The sequence below is a fragment of the Apodemus sylvaticus genome, chromosome 4 (genome assembly GCF_947179515.1).
Source record: "Apodemus sylvaticus chromosome 4, mApoSyl1.1, whole genome shotgun sequence".
Classification (NCBI taxonomy): domain Eukaryota; kingdom Metazoa; phylum Chordata; class Mammalia; order Rodentia; family Muridae; genus Apodemus; species Apodemus sylvaticus.
Genome location: NC_067475.1, coordinates 2,150,772 through 2,174,232, shown reverse-complemented (window position 1 = coordinate 2,174,232; position 23,461 = coordinate 2,150,772). Strand labels below are relative to the sequence as shown.

The 23,461-nt window shown below is 38.9% G+C and overlaps 1 protein-coding gene across 1 annotated transcript in view; it reads right to left on the bottom strand.

Annotated features, from left to right (window-relative positions):
* Lrrc7 (leucine rich repeat containing 7) overlaps positions 1-23,461 on the bottom strand; it is a 412,448-nt gene that overhangs the window by 65,757 nt on the left and 323,230 nt on the right. The window contains exons 13-20 of the mRNA XM_052178844.1: positions 23,189-23,258; positions 21,426-21,525; positions 18,861-18,985; positions 16,772-17,020; positions 12,185-12,385; positions 5,508-5,619; positions 5,125-5,305; positions 1,442-3,122 (exon numbers count right to left, since the gene is read on the bottom strand). Coding sequence (XP_052034804.1) covers positions 1,442-3,122; positions 5,125-5,305; positions 5,508-5,619; positions 12,185-12,385; positions 16,772-17,020; positions 18,861-18,985; positions 21,426-21,525; positions 23,189-23,258 — 2,719 coding nt within the window. The remainder of the gene's footprint in view (positions 1-1,441; positions 3,123-5,124; positions 5,306-5,507; positions 5,620-12,184; positions 12,386-16,771; positions 17,021-18,860; positions 18,986-21,425; positions 21,526-23,188; positions 23,259-23,461) is intronic.

Sequence of the window (23,461 nt, the reverse complement as noted above, 5' to 3'; positions counted from 1 at the left end):
ATGCCAGAGTTCCTGACTGTATTATATTATTAGACCCTAAATTTTCACCCTTAAGGTATTTGTCTACGTGAGGTATACTTCGGGGTAAAGCATGTACCATCTGGCTAGGTGTCTCCTATGACATCAGCCATGAAACTTTAACAAAACTTCCTTCAAGGAGATGGAGTATATACTTATTTGAAACATTTTGATCAAATACTTTGCAAGGCAGAGATAATTTTCATGCTGAGAAATTAATGCTCACAGCCACATTTATGAATTCATTCTTTCTCTAGGAAAATGGTTTCCTTGTCATGTAGACACAACGTACAAATCAGATTTAAAATGAAAGAAATACTTAATGCAGTGAACTTGCTCTCTAAAAGCAGAACATTAAGTAAAACTAAAATGACTGCGTGAAGCACCCTGGTGGATAATATCACTCAGAACACCCAACTTAAAGACATGATAGGAAAAAGCCCCATTTTACAAACAATCCTTAATTTTGACGTGAGTTTGGGGCACGCACACTCTTCTGACCTAGAGCCAAAGGCTCGGCAAATGATGATGCAGATGGCCAAAGCTCTAGAAAATGAAATTCATGGTTTCTTTTAGAGAGATTCAACAGGAACTAATTCTAAGCCTTGTACTGTTTTTCTGTTTTTGTTTTTAATTCTCCAATCACTGTTCACTCCACACAGTATTATGACTCAATTTTTTAACTGAATTAGGATTAATTTGGGATTTATTTCATTGTTGTGCTACATTGTATACACTAATTTGTTTCATTTGTAGTCCTTCTTGAGACATCATCTGCATTTGTTATTTGTAGAGTGACTTGAATTTTAGAATTTCCTTCTACATAAAAGCCAATATTCTAAATGGCAGGATTTTATAATCGAATAAAATAGTGTGTAGGAGGGCATTTAATCTCTGCTTATTTTATTTTCCTGTTACTTGCTGGGAAGATTATGCTCATTAGAAGTAATAACTTCAGTTGTCCCTTAGCTGTAGCAATGTGAAAATTTTATAAACAAATTAAGCCTGAGTTTAATATAAGTGAGTCCGTGTGGAAAAGGGTAAAATACTCACTTTTTATAGACTCAATAAAAATAACACTCTTTAGGTCACCAGGGAACAGTTTTGGTTCCTGGGAGAGGTGGCCTTGCTTCCATGACTAGAAAAACATCAAAGCACCGTCCCAGATAATAGAGTCAAATTTGTTCTTACCAACATTATTTAGGTTATCTTTGCTAAGTAATTCACCTGCTGGTTATGACTTCTTAGAAAGCATTAACAATACTGACAATAAACTGTTGTAATCCATCTCCCCCGCAAAATAAAAATAAAATTCTGGGAGCTATCATTCCTGTAACTCATGTGCCACCACATGTGCTAAGAGACGCCAGGAAAGGAAAACCCAAGGCAGGAGGGAATTCTTACAAAGAAACGCCAGACATACCCTGTCTAACCTTCTAGCTTCTATATGTCTAAGCAGCTGCTGTCTCCAGTCTGCCGGCATTTTGCCACAGCTCTCCTCTCCCTTCACAGGGGTGGGCCTTGTCTTTATATCACTGTTATCTGATGTCTTGTCACCATAGTTACCCAAGTTATAGTCAGATGGTATTTTTTCCAGTAGGGCTGCCATGGTAGGCCTAGCTGAAACTGGCCTGGTTTGGGAGGCCCCATAACTCTCTGTGCTGTAGCTCCTGGCAGACAGCGGCCTCCTCTGGGTAAGGTTTTTAGCAGGAAAACTTCCCGCCTGCGTTTTCACTTCTTGATATGAAGGGTGCTCATCTTCGTACCTGCCATTCCTCTTGAGGAATTGGGGATCAGTCATTGAAATGCTGCTCTGGCCTTCCAGCCCTCCCCTATAGGCTGCTCGGCCATACCTGTCACCAGGGGGCAGCTCGTGGGGCTCACTGACCCTTCTGAACATGGCCATCTCGGTGGAGCTGGCCAGGGAGTCAGCCCTCCTTAGGAAGCCTGCCCTGGGCCCCTGGCTGGCGAACTGAGCATTCACCATGGCATCCTCATTTACAGATGGCTGGGAAAAGGAAAACATCTGCTCCATGGGTGGGTATCCTCTATAGGCTCTGGGACTGACCAGATCCTTGGCGATGTTTTTACTGGGCTGCTGTACATACTCAGAATTGTGTGCAAAAGGGGGTGGAATCCTCTTCTCTGCTTTTACTTCCACCGCTCCTTGTGGGTTGAAGCTTTGGTCAAACTGATAGACCTTCTTAGTCATAGATGCTTTTTGTTGGGGTGGGCCTTTACTACTTCCATACATGAGCATCTCATCATCCAGCATGGGTACCGACTGGCTCCTGGACATACTGGACATGCCATGCTCTGGTCCCAAGAACTTGTCTGGCCTCTCGTGGCTTCCTAAGTGATCGCTCCCGGAGGCATAGTTTTCTAGTGGAATGTTATAGACCTTGTAGGTACCGACGTCAATCTCATCAATACTCTGGGACTTTTTGAACTTGTTGGACTTTATATCTTTCATGAGCGGGGAAAGCCTCTCCGTGCTTTTGCTAATTGCGATAACACCTTTAGACGAATCTGGGCGGCAGTGGATTTGAGAAAAGACATTACCGAGACTCCTGTTGGGGGTGGGGTCGTGGTACTCCCATGGCACTCCTGGAGAAAAGGGACCTGGTGTCTCTGTAGGTTCCTTCATGTGATCTTTTCTTTCAGGCAAGGGGCTGGTAGTAGGGGTTGTTTCTAATTTGGAAGGAAAAGCAGTCCTGTCTTCAAATGGACTGGGGGTTCTGGTCCAATTCTGCCAGGGATTGGAAGGAGGCACTTCTGTTTCTGGTGTGTGTCTGTGTGTGGACTGCTCCAGTTCCAGGGGAACACCGACAATCCTTTCTTGCCTGATTAAAGGCCTGCGCCCATGAGCAGGTATACTTCTAGCCTTGGAGCTTAAGAGAGGGTTATTGTTGGCATTCTCGCCTGTGGCTTCCTCGGAGACAAAACCTGTGTTGTCGTAATGGGAGCCATCGGTCCAGTTGTCAGGGAAAGCATCACTCATTGGCAGCCTATCAGGACGCTGGGGGAGGTTCCCTGGAGGGACGGCCTCCCGTTGGCTGAGTAATGGCTTTGCATCTAGAGGCTGTGGGAAAGGTGGTGCAATCCTGTGAACACAAGCGGGAGGAGAAAATGACCAAGAGGAAGAGGAGACTTTTCCTGAAGAAGAATAAGTAACAGAGAAGGCCACCAGCCTTTGTGTAGCTCATTTATCCCCACCTGGCTTATGGTTAAAGTCACATCATTTCATGTCCGCCATCCAAAAAAACCCAGTTTAACCTGCTCTGACTTTGATATCTTCTGAGTAAACACAGCGTTGTAGAACACTAGGAAATGGACTGCCTAGTATATTATTGTATACCATCTTAGGTCCTCATGCAAACATGAGGAGGGAGGTCTTCTTTCTGGGCGCAGGATAGATGTTGGCTAAATGGGTGACTGAATAAAGTAAGCGCTCTTTCAACCATGGTCCTGAAGACTGACCGGCAAGGGGATTTCCCCTACTTATCCCTAGAATTTCTGACTCAGAACACTTTCAAGTCACCAGATGAAAGAACTTAAAAATGCTTAGTATTTCTAATCAGTATAAGCTGTTTTCAGATAAGACCAAGTCTCCAGCTTTGTTTTATTTATTTCATTAATTTGTGGGGGTTGGGAGACCCTCTAGAAAGAGACCTGGATGTGAGAGATTCCTGGGACTCAATGGGTATGTGTGTGTGACCTTAGCCAAAATGTGCAACTGTTGGGAGAGGGAACCTGAAGAGGGCACCCCCAGTAGATAGTCAGAGCCCCAAGTGGACCGATGGGGTTACCAACTCACTGTCACAGTTTCTGACCCAGAAATGTTTCTGTGTAAAAGAAATACATTTTTTAAAATTAATTGTTTATTTACACAAACATGGAACAGAGACTGAAGGAAAGACTGTTCAGTGACCAGCCTAACTTGGGATCCATCTCATGGGGGCACACCAAAGCCTGATACTATTACTGATGCTATGTTGTACTTATAGACAGGAGCTCAGCATGGCTGTTCTTTGGAGGCCCTACCAGCAGTTGACTGAGACAGATGCAGACACTTACAGCCAACCATTAGACTGAGGTTGGAGACCCCTATGGAAGAGTTAGGGGAAGAATTGAAGGAGCCGAAGGGGACGGCAACACCATAGGAAGACTAACAATTTCAACTAACCTGGACACCTGGGAGCTCCTTGAGACTAAGCCACCAACTAAAGAACATACACAGGCTGGTCTGAGACCCCTGGCAGACATGTAGCAGAAGACTGCTTTGTCTGGCTTTAGAGAGGTTGTGCCTAATCCTGCAGAGACTTGATGCAATGGGGAAGGGGAATTCTTGGGAGGTAGAGAGTGGGCCACCTTCTCAGAGGCAAAGGGGAGGAGAAATGGGAAGATGAACCGTGGGAGGGGGAAGTAGGAGGGGGCAACATCTGGAATGTAAATAAACAATTAATTTAAAAAATAGCATTAAAAAGCATCTTCAGACTTGGGTGGCATTAGACGTTGTTCTAATTTGGTCCTCTCCATTATTCCTCTTCCCCAAGTATTCCCTTTCACTTCTTGTCACATGTGTCTGTTGCCTTCTCTTTCCTCCTTCCTTAAGATCTCTTCCTTCTTCTCATGATTTCATAGCCTTCTATTGGCCTATAGATAGTCTATCCAGGGATGGTCTATAATATTGACTGCACTATGGCATCAGGCTAGTAGCATATTTGAGCCAGTGGCCACTTCTAGCATATGCCTGTTTTCCTGAGAGTGTGTGAATTCATTTGCTAATAATGCTGAATTATAATACTTATAATCTAATATATTTCATTATTAGGGATGGTCAAACACAGATGTTCACTTTCAAGATTTTAGTTCACACTGTGACTTCCTATAGTCTCTTCCTACTGGCCTTGCATGGATGCCAGGCCCTGGAGGATGGCTTTGATGCCTTCCAAAGTCCCAGGTGAGCCCACATGCTTACCTCCATATTCTCATCTTCTGTGCCACTCACATGCCAAACCCAAGCCCAACATAAAACAGATCCCGCTTTGTCAAAGTTGCTGAAAATGAGCATTTGGGAACACAGAGGGGGAGTTCTCAACACACCTGTTACCCCACAAAGAGTTATGGACGGCATCTTTAGCTGTTGTCTGCAAGGACCCCACTTTCACCCGGGTGTTAGAAGATGCTGAAGAAGCTTGGGAGGGCGAGTAGTCTGAGTAGGTGCCTGAGGAGACACTGTTATTCAGACAGTGAGTTTTGTCAACTTCAGACTCATCAGTTGATTCTGAAATTTAAAGGGGAAACATGTTATAATGCTACGAACACTGACATATACAAAAGAAGTATGAAAAGCAGATTCCATATGGATTAATGTCAGAAGCACACATGTGCGAGTACTTATAGACTATGGCATGTCATAATGTATAAGTGGCGATTTATCATGCACATGCATCGGGCACAGTTCCACATCGGCTTCACGATGTTACCTTTTTTGTCCTTCCCTAGCAGAACAAGTTTGGGTGGGTACAGAGGGGTCTCAGCTAATGAAGGGTGAAGTTCCCCAATCCTCATTTCATTAGCTGGATGAACAAAAGAATCCTGAGAGATATAATAATACAGGACAAGGAAAGTAAACATTTAAATAACGGTTAACCAAGATGGCAATATCTTATTTGGCTCAGACTCAAAGATTCGGCCCTAGACTTTAATTCACCACAGGGCATTGCGAAATAACCCTCTGTGTCTGTAATTGAGCACTAATTATTTTTCTAATTTATATGAGCCCATTTATTCATTAGATGTGTTTTTGGATGCTATTTGTATGCCTGGCACTGTGCAAAGAACTGTGGAGGTTTCCCAGAACGACACAACGTGGTCCTCTGGGAATTTCCAATCTAATTGAGATGGAACAGAACTCATTTTAACACAGCATTAAATTATGCTGCTCCCTCCACAGGCAGTGTGGCTCATAGTCATATATACTGCATGTGAGAATTCTAGAGGCCGAACTCTCATGAGTTCCAAGTGGGAAGGGCATTGCTGACCAGTGGGATCTTTGTTCTACTCCATTACAATATCCTAGTAGTCCTGCACGCCTTCACCCCTGGCCTCTGCTCTTCAGTCCCTGCCGGGTCCCTGGTGGCTGTGTGAGCAGTCACTGTGGGTCTGCTGTTTTTCCTTCCTGGATTGTTAGCATTCTCATGGTCAATTCCAACCTACTTAATCTTCATATCGAATGTTGAATGTAATAAATGGCAGTGGTGCAAGAATATGACTTTATAAAAAATGAACAACATAAAAAAGTCCCACAAGCTTTGAAATCTCCCCTCTTGATTTATTTCATTTTATGTGTTAGTGCTTTGTCTGCATGTACATAAATGCACTATTTGTATACAATTCCTGTGGAGGCCAGAAGAGGGCATTAGATTTCCTGGAATTGGAGTTAATACTGTGGGTTCTGATGAACTTGAGGCCCCCTCAAAAGCAACCAGAATTCTCAGCCATTGAGCTGTCTCACCAGTGTACAAATTCTATGAGTTTTAATTTCTAGAATTCAGATAATTGCCAGTTAAACAGGTATTAGGAGAACATTAAGAAAGCCAATATTTAAATCCCCACTTTCTATAAACAACAGCTGTGTCTTTTAACTTTTTTATGATAATTTGAATTCAAAGAAGAACATTCAAGTTTTTATTTGTTTGTTGTTTGTGTGTTAATTTGGAACACTGAACTAACACAAATAGGGATGTTTTGTTGAATTAGAGAAGGGTATACTTAGATAAAATAGGAATTTGGAAAGATTTGTCTAGTGTTTGGTTGGTGTAAAAAATGGGCATAAAAACACTCAAAAGGACAGGATATAGGTTTCTGGTATTTCAGAAAAACACATCTATTTCTTTAGGTCTTGACTGAACCTTTTTCTTTTGAACTTATTTTTGGGGGTGTATGGGATTATTTGCTTATGAAAAACCAACATCTATCTGATATGTATCAATTTTTAAAAGAATTATATTCCAAGATGAAGATGGACCTATCAATTAGTTCAACTTTTGCCCTGGATCTGGGTCACAGAAAACACTTAACAAAGACTCAGCATTAAAATGTGATTCTCTTGGGTTCCCACATGGCTAGTTCCCCCCTCCAAAGTGAGGCTTTCAGTGAGATCCCCTGTATCAGGGACCTAAAGCAAATGATCCAATTCAAAAGAGATCCTAAGAGAAAAAGGGTAATGAAAAGCCTGGGGTTGAAGAGAGAAACATGCATTTCCATGGAGAATGAAGTAGAGGGAGGAAAGGTGAACCATCCTTTCGCCTTTAATCCCACCACCCTGCCTTTATTTAAATAGAATCTTGGCTCTCAGTAACATGGAGAAAGAGAGTCCTAAGGTAAGAGTCAAGAAGAATAAAAGTTTATTTTTTTGAGCGTTTGAGAGTTAATAAAGGCGACAAGAGAAAAAAACTTCAGGGACAGTAGAACGCTTTTCATTATTAGGCAGACAATATAGATTTTCTTCCGATGGAAAATATGCTGTCTCCTCACTATGAAAAAGGCGTGCATCATTTTTGACTACAGCAGACATGGTGAGCAGGTATCCAGATAGAGATATGCAGCCACTAAAGAGAATGGGACAGGAGTTGGAGTTTTATTTTCTTGATGAATGGTCTGGGGTTATCATTTACTTTAGCCTTCTGAGCTAAGTGCTAGGCTTAGCTTTGCATATAAGTGTCGGTTGTCCCCCTATTCCATCTCCACAGGGTCTCTTAGCACTTAGATTTTTAGAGGTAAAGAGATTGTGGCCTGGATACACCTCCCTTGCTAAGGTCAGCAACAAGTTAGATCCAAAACAGTAGTTCTTGTCTCCTAGACTTAAAAGCCCTCCTCCACAGTTCCCAAACTGTGTTCTGAGGCACCCAAGGAGGCCATTGCTGATTCTCAGAGATATTATGGGTTGTAGAGAGTGTTTCAGGGAAGCAATACTTGAGATCAACCAGACAGGTGTGAATCATTGGCTCAGTGTTGCACTTGGTTTCAACATTTGACTGAATTTACTTGGTCTCAATCTACATGAGGCTGGATTTTGGTGGTTGCTATGATCAAAAAGTAAAACCTCAGTGCTAGTGTGCGACATCTGACATCTGAAGGTTGTCTTGCTATGACTTCCAGCTTTGAGAAAGCATAGTGTCTGCTGCATTTTAATATTTGACTTTGGTTATTTAAAAATAAGACAAAACATTTCCTTTCCTAGTTTATGCACTTTATTTTTCCAATAACCTTATAGGAGGATGTATTTACTAAGTTGCACCTAGCTACTTCCATGGAAATGTTAAGTATTATTTTAATCTATGGACACTATAACAAAAATTACTGAGATACAGAGGGCTACCTATCTCAAAAAGATATGTAGATAAATAAGCTAGGAATTTCTTTAATGCCCAGGTGAAGAGTGGCTACACAAGGCTGCCAACAAGGATGAATCGATTCAATAAAACCTCAGAATCTCACCTGGCCTTCCATGAGCTTCTAATTGGGTGGAGAGTCAGATTGTAACACTAGACTTAGTTAAACATTATTTTATTCCACAAATATTTATTGTGTGCTTTTTATGTGCTAGATTCTGGGCATATAGATGCTCCCAGCTTGTAGTTACATCTAGTAAACCCAGAATAAGTTGAAAATATCATTACATAGAAATGCTTTTGATATTTTTAACACTCTGCATTTTACAGCCCAGTAGCCCAGTACACTGTAGTGGATGTACTTGGGATGTAGTGTGTACTTGGGATGCTGCAGCTGCTGAAGGGCACATGGCTTGTTGTTGAGTACGGAGAGCACATTGTTAGCCTAGCAAAAGGTCAGAATCCAAAATTGGAGCATGGTTTTTACTAAGAGCTGATCGCTTTGGCAGCAATGCAAAGTTGAAAAACTCCAACTTGAATCACCACATACTACTAAGACAGAACTGGCTCTTATTCTCTGAAGAGTAAAATGTCTGAAGGTAATATATAAAGTCATTGTAAATGTCATCATTGCATTCAGTGCAAGCAAACAGTGATGCAGTAGAGAATGCAGGGAGGTTAGACTGATCAGGAGTGGCCCTTTGAGATTTGAAGGGTGAGGGCATACTAGCCACGCACAGAGCTGGGAATGAGCACACAAACTTCTAATGACATTATGAAGGAAAAAGGCAGGAGGGGAAGCTTTCCTGTCACCAGTTCTCTTTGTTTCTATGGCTGTCCTGGCTCTCTTCTTTATCTAGTACAACTGTATGAAAACTCTAGGGTGTGGAAAAGGCCGACTGGGGCTGACTTTCCTTTCTCATTCACTTGGCATCTTAACAATTACCTTTTTAAAAATTATTATTATTATTATTTGCTTTGTCCTTTTGAGATAGGATCTCATGTATCCCAGGCTAGCCTTGAACTTACTATCTAGCCAAAGATGATTTTGATCTCCTAACCTCCTTTCCTCCACCTTCCAAGTGCACCATTACACTAGGTACTTTGTATTGCCTTGCAGATTTACTTTTTCAGTCTTGCTTACCTCAATTCTTCATTTTTCTCCCTTGGTTAAGGTGTTTAGTCACCTGGCTGATTCTATCATGAAGTGTGTAATTCTCTATTGCACAGTCTACACATACCACTGACAAGGTGATACAAACTTGCAGTCATGGTCCTCAGGAGGCAGAAGCAGGAAAGTTTTGATTTTGTAGCTAGCCTGGGCTAATATTAAAATATTAAAACCCTGAATAAAAATGCAAAATATATACAGATGCAAAATATACAATAAATGCGGAGTTCATAACTAATAACATACTTGATTATCCACACTAATTAAATCAGGACCCTGAATAAAATGTAGTGTGGCCCGTAACTTGGCTATTTTAAGAGGGCGATGAATGCCTACAGTTGGCTCAATGGGAAAGGGAGATAAAATCTCGATTTCAAAAAAAGTATTGAGATATTCATTGGAATTTCTTTATACAGAGATCACTTCAGCAGATGGAGAAAGGGATGGGGCAGGTTACACAGGACACATGGAGTTGGAAGTCAGCTTCCATTGTAGCTTCCCTGGCTAATGACCCTCAGACTTTTCTCCCAGCAGTAAGAAGCTATTGCCAAGGAAACAATTAGGTTGGCACTCTTTTTAGGAAAAGTGTTGCCAAGGCAACAAGGAGACTGGGGACAAAGTAAAGCAAAAAGACAATGGCTTTTCTAGCAATGCTGACAGAGTTGTGTACTTGAGGAAACACAGCTGAAAATGTGAAGGTTTGAGTAACTATTTGGAAGGGATAAGGAGTGAAGAGAAAGAAAAATTGTTACCCCAATTTTAGCCTCAAAGATAGATAATGGTAGATAATGTTGTGAAACCAGATTAAGGTTGGGGCAGAAGATGTTTTATTTTTGGCATGTTCATAGGAGACTTAAACTAGTTTTATCTACCATGAGTTATTATTAAGTTTATCATCACAGATATTCTTCTTGCTTTTTGCCTATCCAATTCTGAAATTAAGCAATTATAAATGTTGTTATATTTGTAGTGAATTTGGTCAAGGTTAAGTTTTCATAACCACAATGCTTCAAAGGGTGTTGAGTGTGATTCCATGAAGTTTAAATACAAAGGGTGTGTGTGTGTGTGTGTGTGTGTGTGTACTTGTTAAATACTGCTTTCTTGTAATATCTTGGATAGAAGACTGTCACTTTGCTTTTATGTGTGTGGGTATCATGGACAAAAGAGACCACAGTAGTGCTTATAAGGCAAAGAAAAAGAAAACTAAACTAAGCTGAAGATTTATTTTATCCTCTAAAACTCCGGGATTTACTTCTGTAGGTGTAAAAGTGTGCTTCTCTTTCACGTGAATCTGCATTTTATAACTATGTATTTTTTTTTCTTTTGCTTTTACTCTAAGGTCTCACTCTGTATCCTAGGCTGGCCTTGAACTTCCAGCCATCCTTCTATTTCAGCCTCCCAAGTGGCTCTGGCTGTTTTTGCTCCAGGTCTTCTCCTTGTCTGGAATGTCCTCCACTGGTTTCTATGTTAAGGAAATTAAGCCATCTTTAATACATGTTTCAGCCCCAATTCAGAACAAGAAATGCTGGCATCACTTCATGTGTGTTTCTAGCTTAGTTTTGAATCAGTGGGGAGTCTGGGACACAGTTTGATTTATTTTATCCTCTCACAGTGTTTAGCACAGTGCTACATATATTGTTGGTGTTCATATGCCACAAATTGATTATCTGAAATGCAGATTTGTAAAAGAGTTTTGTCAATTTAGATTTTAGAGAAGTAATATGGACCAGACATGCTCACTTCAATTGTGTTTCTAGCAAAAGTAAATGATGCAACTAATTAGTTGAAGAGTTGATGAGATAGCAGAGGTGGCAAAATGTAGTTGAATTCTTTTCAGACTACGCAAATCAGTAAGACTGAAATTCTAGCTTATTTCCAAACGTAGGAAGCAAGTCTTTCATGGTCAGATCCCACAAGCCTGGGTTTTACTTGTTCCTGATCCTGGTTAATGTTTGTGGGTTTTTCTTTCTCTTTTTCTCTTTCTTTTTCTTTTTCTCTTTCTCTTTCTTTCTCTCTTTCTCTCTCTTTCTCTCTCTTTCTCTCTCTTTCTCTCTCTTTTTCTCTCTCTTTCTCTCTCTCTCTCTCTTTCTCTCTCTCTCTTTCTTTCTTTCTTTCTTTCTTTCTTTCTTTCTTTCTTTCTTTCTTTCTTTCTTTCTTTCTTTCTTTCTTTCTTTCTTTCTTTCTCTCCGGCTGAAACTCAAACACAAAAATATTAACAAAAAATTCATGCTAAACTTAGTAGGGATTTTACTATGATTATTTGAATAAGAATGTCCCATTAGTTTTCCCAGGAAATGATCAGATAAATTTTGGGTAGCCAATATTTTCATGGGTATAACACATTATGGGCTAGCCTGGGTAGCTGATGAGCCACTGTATGTATTAAAGATATAGTAGTGATTTGGGCGATGGGGGGTGGGGTGGGGCAGCCATCTTTGATTTACTAGATCCAACCATCCTATCTCAAAAAGGAGTCATTTTTATTTAAGAAATAATGTGTAATTTGCTTATTAAAGCAATCTACTCAGAAGAAACATCATCACGCAGAAGTCTAAAAGTCAAACCACACTGGCAATTACCAATAACCTCCAAATACCTCCACTGTAATCTCCTTTGGGGCCACCGGCCACTTGTGTTCAAACTTTTCTTTCACAGTTTGCTCCGTGTTAGCTGTTGGATTTGAGTTCTCAACACGCACTCCATGGCTTGGCTTACCCACCAGATTTTGAACAGATTTTACCATATTCTTTAAATCCTCCGGGTAAGGAGTTGGATATCGTTTTAGGTTTATTTCAACCTAGAAGTTTATAAAAAGAAATTTAACATAAAAATGACTTCAGCAAGCACGTTCACCAAGCTACTCCATGGTACAAACATCACGAAAAACAAATGCAATACAGTGAGTGTTGAGCTTCCCAGGGAATTCTTGTTGATGTGAGGAGTTGGGATTGATGCATACTGAACTCTGTGGTGCTGGTCCGAACTCCTTTACACTCTTATACATCATCAACAACTTTTTTAGATTATAGCCTATCTTTAGGTGAGTGAAATAGCAGTCCATAAAACTCTAATGTGACTGCTAATGTTAAAAAGTAGAAACAACATATTATAAGCTGCATTACATCTTAGAAGTTTCCCACCTTTGGTATTTAATAATTTTAAAATTTAATAACTTTCATAGTTCAAATGTCTTTGGAGTTCAGTGCAGGTATTGGGAGGAGACCTCAGAAGATTTACAAGTGGAGTTAGGCATTGAAAAAGCCAAACAGGTTGTTAGCTTTATACACATTTTTAACACAATGTTAAAAGTAAGGTGGCTTTTTAAAATACTTCCCCAAAATCTTTGGGGTAGCTTCCATACTTGTTTTATAAACTAATAAAACCATATGCTTCTTAAGTAGTAGTTTACATAAAGAGAAAGAAAAAAGTCTTTGTTTCCTAGTATGTTTTAGGTAAATGTACACATTTAGGCTGATTTTTTCCATCTTTAAATTCTTTTGCAGGTGTTAATCTAACTTTTAAGAACATATTTGAAGGCCTCTGCTTAGTACTGATTTTGTTCATGTAGAATATTCTACTAGGAGACAACTCATTACAATGTATTTATTTGAAAGAGACTCAATACAAATTGTTCATGCTGACATAAACAGATAGGTGTACCCAATTTGACTTGTGTGCAAGCACTATGTTATTTTGAATCTGAGCAGAATCAACTTTTTAAAATGGAATGGCTTAAGTGGCTGTAGTATGTGTTTGTGGAAAGCATGTGTGTGAGGCTGGAGGGTGGGAACAGAAGAGGTGGGAAAGAATGAAGGAGGAAGAGGGTGGGAATAGAGGAAGGCAGCCAGGAGGGACTCCCCACCTGGTCCATGGCATGAGGGAGAGGCTGGAGAATATGAAGGAGTCAAACACTTTTGCTAATCTGCTCTTTTAGCACGTTCACCAACGGTGTTATCTTAGGAGTCACTGTGGCTCATTATCCTAATCAGATACAGGGATTGGATGTTACTATGTAATTTCTTTTGATATTAAAAGCATAAAATTATTTTCCAATACATTTGGATTATAGAGAAAGACCATTTATTTTTGTTAAATAGGGTAACTTATTTAGTTTTTTAATGTTCTAAAATGAATGAGAATAAATGAATAAATAGAATTAAGGCTGTAAGAACCAAAGAAAAAAATTAGGTTTCATAAGAAAAGGAGAGTAGTGATAGTTTACTACTGATATGTTCCAGGAGGTTAACTTACAGTGTACTCTTTAGTAGTCATAAAACAACGATGCCCATGCTGAGCGGAACACACTAGGGTATATGTATTCAGCTGCACTGTGGATGCTTCTGGTCATTTTTAAAGTGATTGGTGCAGTATTTTGCTCATATCATCAGAATGTTTGGTTGTTTTAGTGCTGTTGAAATATTCACACACAGTAGCTCTCTCACAAAGCTCAAACTCTTTGCCTGTCACTTTCAAGGGTGTGGGAGGGTTGCTACTTAATTACTTATTTATATGGATCATTTTATATATTTTTTTCCTTACAGTGGCTCTTTCCCAAATTTGGGAATCTTTAGGAATCATTAAACCTGAATTTGTTTTGTTTAGAAAATAAACACATTGCGTTCATTCACTATTATTCTCACAGAATGTCGAACTTGGGGTCATGGAGTACAAATTCCATCCATAGATCTATCTATAACTAGCCAATCACCTTTAATCCTTTGTTTCTACTTATGAACAATACAAACCTAATACCTTTCCCACTCACTTGCATTTACCTAGAACTAAAATGATTTAAATATGAAAGGTACCTGAAAAATGTATTACATCTATGCAGAGATCTCAGTTTGTAATACAGGTTTGTACTGAATCTCAATCCTCCTGTCTCAGCCTCCTGATTACTGGGATTATAGGTAAACACTACCATACCCAGCTTGATATTATCTTTAATACAATATTTTGCTTGTTTATTTAAAAAACTCTGGATTCCTTTGATAATTTAGATTATGACCCACATGTCTAGCTACATGCTAAGTTTTCCCTTTAGGCTGTATAAGAGACAATTATTCTATATTCACTGTGTTTCAGGTATTATGATAAATGTTTTATAGGGATATTTTATTTAATATTGGTTAACTATATGATATGCAACAAGGTTAATAATTATTCCTCTGGTTTAAATACAAATTACCATATCTTACTATACATCAACTTATAAATACTACACATTATAGGATGTTGTTAATTTGTAATTGTACATTTAAATTTTATACAGTAGCTGTTGTCACTTTACAAAAGGTATATTGGGAGTGAGAGAGCTTAACTTCTCTGAGATCATGTTAAAGCTTAACATGGACTCTAAAGGTTTTTTTTGTTTGTTTGTTTGTTTTTTGTTTTGTTTTTTTTTTTGGATTTTTTTTTTCCGAGACAGGGTTTCTCTGTATAGCCCTGGCTGTCCTGGAATGTAGACCAGGCTGGCCTCGAACTTAGAAATCCACCTGCCTCTGCCTCCCAGAGTGCTGGGATTACAGGCGTGCGCCACCACAGCCCGGCTTGGTTCTAAGGTTTATATCACACCACTGTTGCTTAGTTTAGAGCTATTCTCTGCTATAGTATGACACAAAATTGTGTGACCCCATTATAAAGCTGTTATAAAACTAAGATGTATGTAAACTTTACTGTTAAATAATAAGATATTTGCAATTTAAAAATAAAACTAGGTAATTCCAATTTCACTTCTTTTAACATGAAACTGCATTTTATAATTCAATTCTATTTTAAGCTCTGTGCAGACATATTTATATCTTTTCTTCCTCTCAGTTCCTGCCTTCGGTACTTCAGAAGTGGGGTAACATCATCATAAAGAATTATATTGCTAATTCAGGGAATCCATATCTAAAAGCAGTTTATTTAAAAACATCTGGGCTAGAAACATCCCCCATCCTGTTATGATATAAAACATAGTGATTTTTCTGATACGCAGAGGTGGGTAAATCTCCAAAATTCATTCTCAGATAGTGTTAAATTTGTCACTCACTATAAAGTATTTGCTTATGTCACACATACATTGCATTAGAATGCAAGAATTTTACTAAAATATATATATGTATATATTTTAATTTTTGGAGGTAAAATGCGTCACAAGACTCTTAGCATCTAAATACAGTACATTAAATGCAAATAGCTGCTTCAAGGTATTGAGGACCTTGAAAATTCAGTAAAGAAAGAATTACCTATAATAGAGTGGGCATTCAGAAATGGTGTATTGGATTCAGACAGAACTGTTTCTCATATATTATATTATATATGCATAATATAATATACTTGATCATTGAATTTGAATTTGATTGTAAATTCCAGTAAGAGAAACAATAGAGTATTGAAGTGATTATTAAATATCATCTTATTCTAGAAATTAATGGAAGTTAATTTTACAAAAAAGGAAACAGGGCAGTTTTAGTCAGGAAGGTGCATTCTCAGCTTGTCTTATATTGTGGAAAGAATATAAGACATAGAATGAGAATCTAGTCCATTACATGTGGGTAGTAACATTTACAAAAACACACTGTTTGTGTTTTCCCTCCTATCAATTACCCTCTTAACCCCCATCTCTGGGAAAGGCAACTCCTTCCTACCATACCTCCCAACCCTATCTTCTCTTACAGGAATTCATATAATTTGCATCTTCAAATTAAGGGAAACTGCTGCCCGTGAACAGAAGTCTCTGCTCAGAGTCCATTCCCAGCAAATATCAGTTTTGACTTCTGTTGTTTTCGAGTCAGGTTTTATCTAGTCTCCTCAAGCTAACCCTGAGAAGCGTGCATGTTAACGGGAGGACAAGTCTAATCTTTTCCAAAGTCTGGTCAGCATTCTCACAGCTCGCAGTATCCCGCACGTTAAAAGAAAGAGCTAAGAAGAACAAATAAAAGCGAAGCCCCAACTTTAAAGCCATGCCAGATACCCCGCAAAAAGGCACCTTAAATTGAAGTCCCCGCCCTCTGACTCAGGCCTCCCCAACTTTTGCCAATGTCCAGAATCTAAAGATAAGTTGTATTCAGACACTGGCAATCTGAAGTGTGCTGTGCGATCAGCAGTTCTCACCCGTAACCATGCAGCACATACCCCATAAAGCACTGTTCCAGGGAGCCTCTACTGGGCTTCTCCTACCCCGCACACCTAGGCCTACCTGTCTGCCACTTAGAGAGGGAAGAGTGGTGGACTGTGCTGCCACTGGCAATGGAGCACACATGCTCCTCTCCTGCTGGAGGCCACTTATACAACCCCATGCCAGCTGGGGGTCACTCTGGGGGACGGGCATATCTTGGATCTGCTGATCACACCTGGCCCATGGTGTGCAGCAATCGCCAGACAGCCTGGCAGGTTGGAGAGTAATCCCACGCTGGCCCCTGTCCCAGGGGGCTTGGCAGGAGAGAGCCTGTGGGAGAAGGAATCTCCATTTTCTGGGAGAAACAGGAGCACTGCAGCAACACGTTTGCTTGATCATTTTCTACTCTTGAATAGGTTTTTTTTTTTCCCTTTCATTCTGGGCAATGCATTTAAAACAATGAATTTTACTTCCATGTAATAAGACAGCATAACATGAAACCACGGGGGCCACCTTTTCCCACAATGCAGCACTCACACGCACTGTACACACTGCAAGCAGGGCTTTTTGTCCCATTGAAAGCTGATGGCATAGGCCCATGGTTCCTTTTTAAATTTCAGGTTGATTGAAATTAAAATAGCGCTAATTTTAATGTACATGTAATGAACCAGAAGAGCATGAGCTGTTAAGACTCCAGGGTGTTCCATTCATCATCTTTCCTCGATGATGGACCTATGAGTGTTTCTCCTCTAATTTGTCTGATAGCCAGTGGCATCAGGAGCAGCCAAATTAGTCAAAGCCAAGTAGTTTGAGATTTTGGAAAAACATATTGTTTCACCAAAATGCAAATAAAAGTGAATGTAAATAAATGCAGAGAAAAAAACAAACCACTCTAAAGCACATGGAACCCACTATGAGCATAGAGAAACCAGTCACAGAGCACACAAACAGGGGCTCGAAATTTTTGTCTCCAATTATTGTGTCTGTTTCTCTATCTCTTGTTTTGATCAACACATTTATGGAGCATATTCAAGGTATTTTCCTTTGGATCCTTGATTATGCAGTTTTAAGAGGAAGCATGTAGTTATTTTAAAAATACAGTGAAATATAAAAATGTAATCAAGAGTCCAACACAGAATGCATCATCCACTGGATCTTTATATAACCAAAAATCATTGAAAGCAAGAACTGAATTGTTTTAAAGGTTCTTATCCAGTTTAGCATAATTATCTTCTAAGATTTCACAAGTTTTAAAACATGTCTCTGTGGTTGAAAGTGAGCAAATAACTAATCATCCATAAATGTCTTTTCAACCAAAAATTCTAAATGTAAGTCTGCCAGTTTGGATTTGTGACTCCATTTTGAGTTTCCCATGATGACTCAGTCATCATGAATAATGGTTTAAAAAAACAGAAAATGTCATAAGGTGGGAACATGGAACACACCACACAATCTTGACTTATTAATAAGATGCATACATAGTTACTTAGATCATTAGTCACTACGAGTGAAAGCTGTTAGTATTTATGACAGTTTTTAAAAAGTGCAAAAAATTAACGAGAGATTCAAGATGCTATCATGACAGAACATGAAAATTAGTGTTAATGAAATCTCAGCCAATTCTGATATTTGAAAATTTAAATAATGGAAAAAATAGATTAAAGGTTTAATCTTGTTTCTTCATCCAGGATAGTCACAATAAAAGATTTCTTTTAAATATAGTTCTAAAGAAAAGAAGTCCTTGGCCATGTGGAAGGCTTTGGGGATGCAGCTTTAGCATGCCGAGTGGCCTGTCTGCCAATAATACAAACACAAACATGTATTTTGGCTGGTACTATCTGCAGGAAGCATGGCTCAGTGAAGGAAAGGATCACTGCAAAGTGTTACAGCTGTGAGGACTTTCAGCTTGAATCTCTCTCATGTTATTATACTGGAGGGTGTGTGGAGGGGGAAGTGCAAATCAGACTTGCTCAGTCAGAACTGGGACATTCATATCATTCTGAATCACACCAAAGTTGCCCAAACACTGGCCCTCTACACTGGGCATGTTCATGAAAACAGACATGACTGAGGCCTTCCAGAGAGGTCACTCAGTGTATCCTTCCTCTATCTGAGTAGTAACAGTGGACATATAAGAACAATAACAGAGAAACAAAGGCCAAAAGTTCACCTTAACTTTCCCAGCACTTTCGTCATCTTCTTTTTTATCCTCAAATTCAAAGGCAACAGTCATGCGCTGTTGTCTCTGTTCCTCCCACAGGGTGGGGTTGAAGCTGTCGCTGTCTGACTGGAAATCTATAGAGTCCAAAGTATTAATGCTTTTCTTTTCTTTTATAGACACAATGTATTTAATAAATTTAATATATTATGAAAAAAGAGACAGCAAGCACCATACATGATTACATTTAAAAGGACACAGGAGAGAAATATTGAGAAAGAAGAGAATGGAGACACAGGAAGGGGAAAGTAGAAAATTCCTTTTCATGTTTCTTATGTGGTCTTGTGCATTTTACTGTTACTCATGCGGGGTTGGGAGGTTTCCTAGCATAAGAGTGGGCTTCCCTAGGCTAACAGGAACAGCATGGAGATTGATTGGAGCATTCCAGTCTCTGGACTCCTCACAGCAATGGAGTCACACTAATATCATCCTTGGTATGGAAAAGATGGCTGAGTTTTCAGATTCTGATCTAGGGCTCTCAGGTCTCTCCAGGGTACTACTCTCCTTCGTGGTGACTACAGAACCTGAGCCACATTAAAACCAAAACAAAGCAAGAAACTGCACAGCAATGAGTTTTCAGTAAAGTGCCTAATAATCTAACTTTCTTGTTGGTTCTTTGTGTGTAGGAAGTGTATGTGACTGGAGTAACTTCATTTTTAAGGTAGGGATCAATTCAGTTTTAATACTATTGTTTCATTTGATTTGAATGTGTCTCAAATAAGCAGGGAAGATTTGTAAATCTCTAATTTACAAAATGTTGTCTAATACTAAAATATGCTTTGTAACCCAATAGTGAAAACTCAGGGACAAATGCTAAATCCTTTAGTTGAGGCTAAACCCTTTTCCAAAGACTTTCTCTGTCATATCTTTCTTTGTTTTACAGGATTCTTAAAATTCATTTACTGTTTTCTTTTTCAACAGACAGAAGTTGACTGACTGGGTTGAAATTCAAATATTATTTTTTAATTATTACACCAAACTTTGTCCTTTAGTAGAAGAACAAACAAAATCCAAGACAGCAAAGGTGAATGCTTTCATATCTCAGGTCACCACTGCTGACCTCATAGCCCAGAAGTAACAGGGGTTTAGGCAACTCACTGGTTCTCAGGGATGACTTATGGATCTGGGTTACTTTTGATCTTTTCTTTGCATTATTTTGAAACCCAGGGAGGGATATTGCAAAGGAGAGGAAAATAAATCCAGGTTAATAGAACAGTCCTCTTTTGGTTCTTTATGGTACAAAACTTAGAGACTTTTCTTTTATAAAATCAAAAGATTAGTTTATGTAGATGTGAAAATTATATTTCAATACAAACTTCCTTCTTCATATTTCTATAACTCAGAAGTATCCTTACATATTCCCCAATGATTCATTCACATTCGATGTCAGAGAATAAATCCATTTATTATCATTATTCTTGAAAATGAGAACACTCAGGCAAATAGTTCATTGTACAGGTTAATTTCAGACAGGTGGGTTTATCTGTGACTGTATCAAAGTGGGCTCATTGTTCTAAGAACTACTATGACTTTGCATGACCACAGAGAACACATATTAGCTAGTGCTGTTTCAAATAGGAAAGGACAAACCTTTTTAAAGATTTGAATAATAGTCTGATCACAGGCTAGAAGATTTATTGTAACAAATGAAGATTATTTTTAGAAAGTGTCTTTTAATTATAGCTGTTGACATTGCTTAGGGAATCTCAATGTAAAGATGAAATGCCATTATTGTAAATCTCATCCTAGGACTATCTCTCATGTAGGGATCCAAGATAACTGCACTGATACTTAAAATATGCTGTGAAATATATGATCACAAGAGAAAAAGACCCTCCCCAGTCAGTCCTTCTTTTGATTTGAAGCCTGTCTTTCTTTTTGCTCCTAGTAGCTATGCACAACATTTGACGACCAGGTCCAATACCCTGAAGCTTAATCTTGAAAGTTGCTGAAGAGTGCTGGCATTTTTCTCACATTTCTCTTTGGAGTGTGTGTGTGTGTGTGTGTGTGTGTGTGTGTGCCTATGTCTGTGTCTGTATGTTTATTTGCATTTGGGTACATGTGTGTGCACACGTCAGTAGAAGCCAGAGATCAACAGTAAGTGTCTTCCTCATTTTTCTTTATCTTAATTTTTAAGAAGGCATTTCTCACTTGGGACCTAGGGCTCACCAATCGGCTGGACTGGCTGGTCAGCAAGTACAAGGTATCCTTCAGTCTCTGCTCCCCAGCTCTGGGATTACACAGGCTATGTGTCACCATGCTGGGATTTTTACACTGATGGTATGGCCTGGACTTAGTTGGTTCTGATGTTCGCTTAGCAAGCACTTTAGTGAGCTATCTCCTGAAGGAGCCATGTCTTTGGACTCTTACTTAAAATATTACAGCATGGAGACTCAAACTCCCAGATGACATACTATAGAATTTTCTTTTATTGTCTGTGAACTATAGATTATAATTAAACATTTTTTTTGTCCACAACACCTTAAACATTAAAGAATGTATCTGTTGACAGCCTACCTTCATCGCCACGGGGCTGCTGGGGAAACATGTAGTTGGTCAGTACCCTTTGCTTGGTTTCTGGATGGGCTTCTGTTTGCAGAGGGATAAGGGCCTTGGACTGGAATCAATGAGCACCAATTAGATGAAGAAATCAGCCAAGATTTTACACAAGAAAATGTCCAATAGTCTGATCTCTCAGAGATGACAGGGCAAGATGAGACACCATAGATATCGCCGAGACTCCAGATTTTAAGGTTTTCACTTTTTGTCTTCTTTAGTAAATTCTTACAAAGCTTACCAAAACCTGTTCAGCTATGCACTTCAGTTCTAAGCTTAAGGAGACCAAAGAGTGGTAAACTGTTTAGTGGAGTGAGTGTTTGGTGGGGTCCTGGACATGCATTCCATTTCACGGGTTGTGTTCTAGACAGATAAGTGGTACCAGTGCTTTCTACTGAGCAAGGCACGCCCCGCATATGGATAAAAGCTGTGCAAGTATCTGATGTTTATGCTGAATTTTTTCTCCATCACTAATTTGATATCAGAAATACAATTTTAAAGGATTTTAGAACTCAGGTATTATTTTCATAAGAATAGCATAAAGACTACTTAATAGGACAGACAGAAGGCCTTCTGAGGTACTATTACATCTCATGAAGCTGTTTAGAGACATTAACTCACAATTTTAGTTAAATGGAGCAGTAACTTTCTGGTTATTCTCCCACCAGAAGAATATTTTGATAAAGAAATTTTCATAATGTAAGACTACTGCCAAAAAAAAAAAAAAAAAAAAAAGACTACTGCTCCATCAGCACAGTTCACAGAGTCTGGAAATGACCACTTAGAAGGACAGACCAGTGCAGAAGAGGCCATAAGAGTTTGGATGACAATCTGACCTTTGACCAGCAAATGGAGGCAAGGCCTGTGATTAGCTGAAGAAATACCAACATTCTTATTATGCTTACACTATAAATTTTGTAGGAGTCATTTTTAATTTTTTAATAAAAGTACCCAAATAATTGAAATATATACTTGATGCCCAGTGAATATTGATATATCAAACCAAAGGTGTATTGTTTTTATTTGGCCATTCATTTTATTTTTCAAAGATTTAGGAACATGAAAAATGATTAGTAGTAAACTCTGTTTAAATGACCCACAGCCGCTTTTGATGCTCTGTTTTCTGTTATTTTTCAGTTAATAAAATTATTCATTAACATGCCATCCCTGATTTCATTATAATCTATTTTCATGAGTATATAAAAATATTAAGATAACCACAAAATACTGAAGATATCTATCAATATATCAGCAAAGGTCTTGAATAAAGTTTTAGAATTAAGTTGATTATAATTAAAAACAGTGAGATAAAAGGAAGATAGTGGCTAGCAATTCCCTCCTGTGGGGATTATGGTAATGATTTTTCATTTTTTACCTTTAGAGCTATAATTAAAGTGTATCCTCTAAGGACATGTGTACTACCAGGATCTGAAAAGCCATACAAACCATCCATTGTGTGTTGTATCTCTGAAAATTAAGTAGGTAGAGAACAGGGGTATTTGAGGAGCATGGAGATCATGACATTGTTTCACCTACAGCAGTATGTTATGGGGCCTTTGTACGAATCTGTCCTCCAGGCATAAAGAATCTATACTCTATAATAGTTGTCAAGTGTATCTACTGGGACCCAGTAATCCAGAGTTTCAATCACACACACATTTAAGAGACATGATAAATCAGGGCATACATGTTTTGTTTATTTTATTATTATTTTTTTATTTTACCTGATTGTCAGAAAGCCACAATGCTGCAAGCTCTTTGAGTTTGGTGAAGGAGAATGGCAAATTCTTCAACCTGTAGAGACAAGAGACATCTCATAGCACAAGCACAGACAGTAAGGCTCATTTCTAGGAACTTTAAACATGCTAGTGTGTTGGTTAATTTCTCTCTTTAATCCTTTCTCCTGAGTGCTCAAACAATCTTAAAAGAATGAATATCTTCCTTCCATATATATTAGCATGTGTGAGTTTGTGCATATATATGTGTGTATATACACA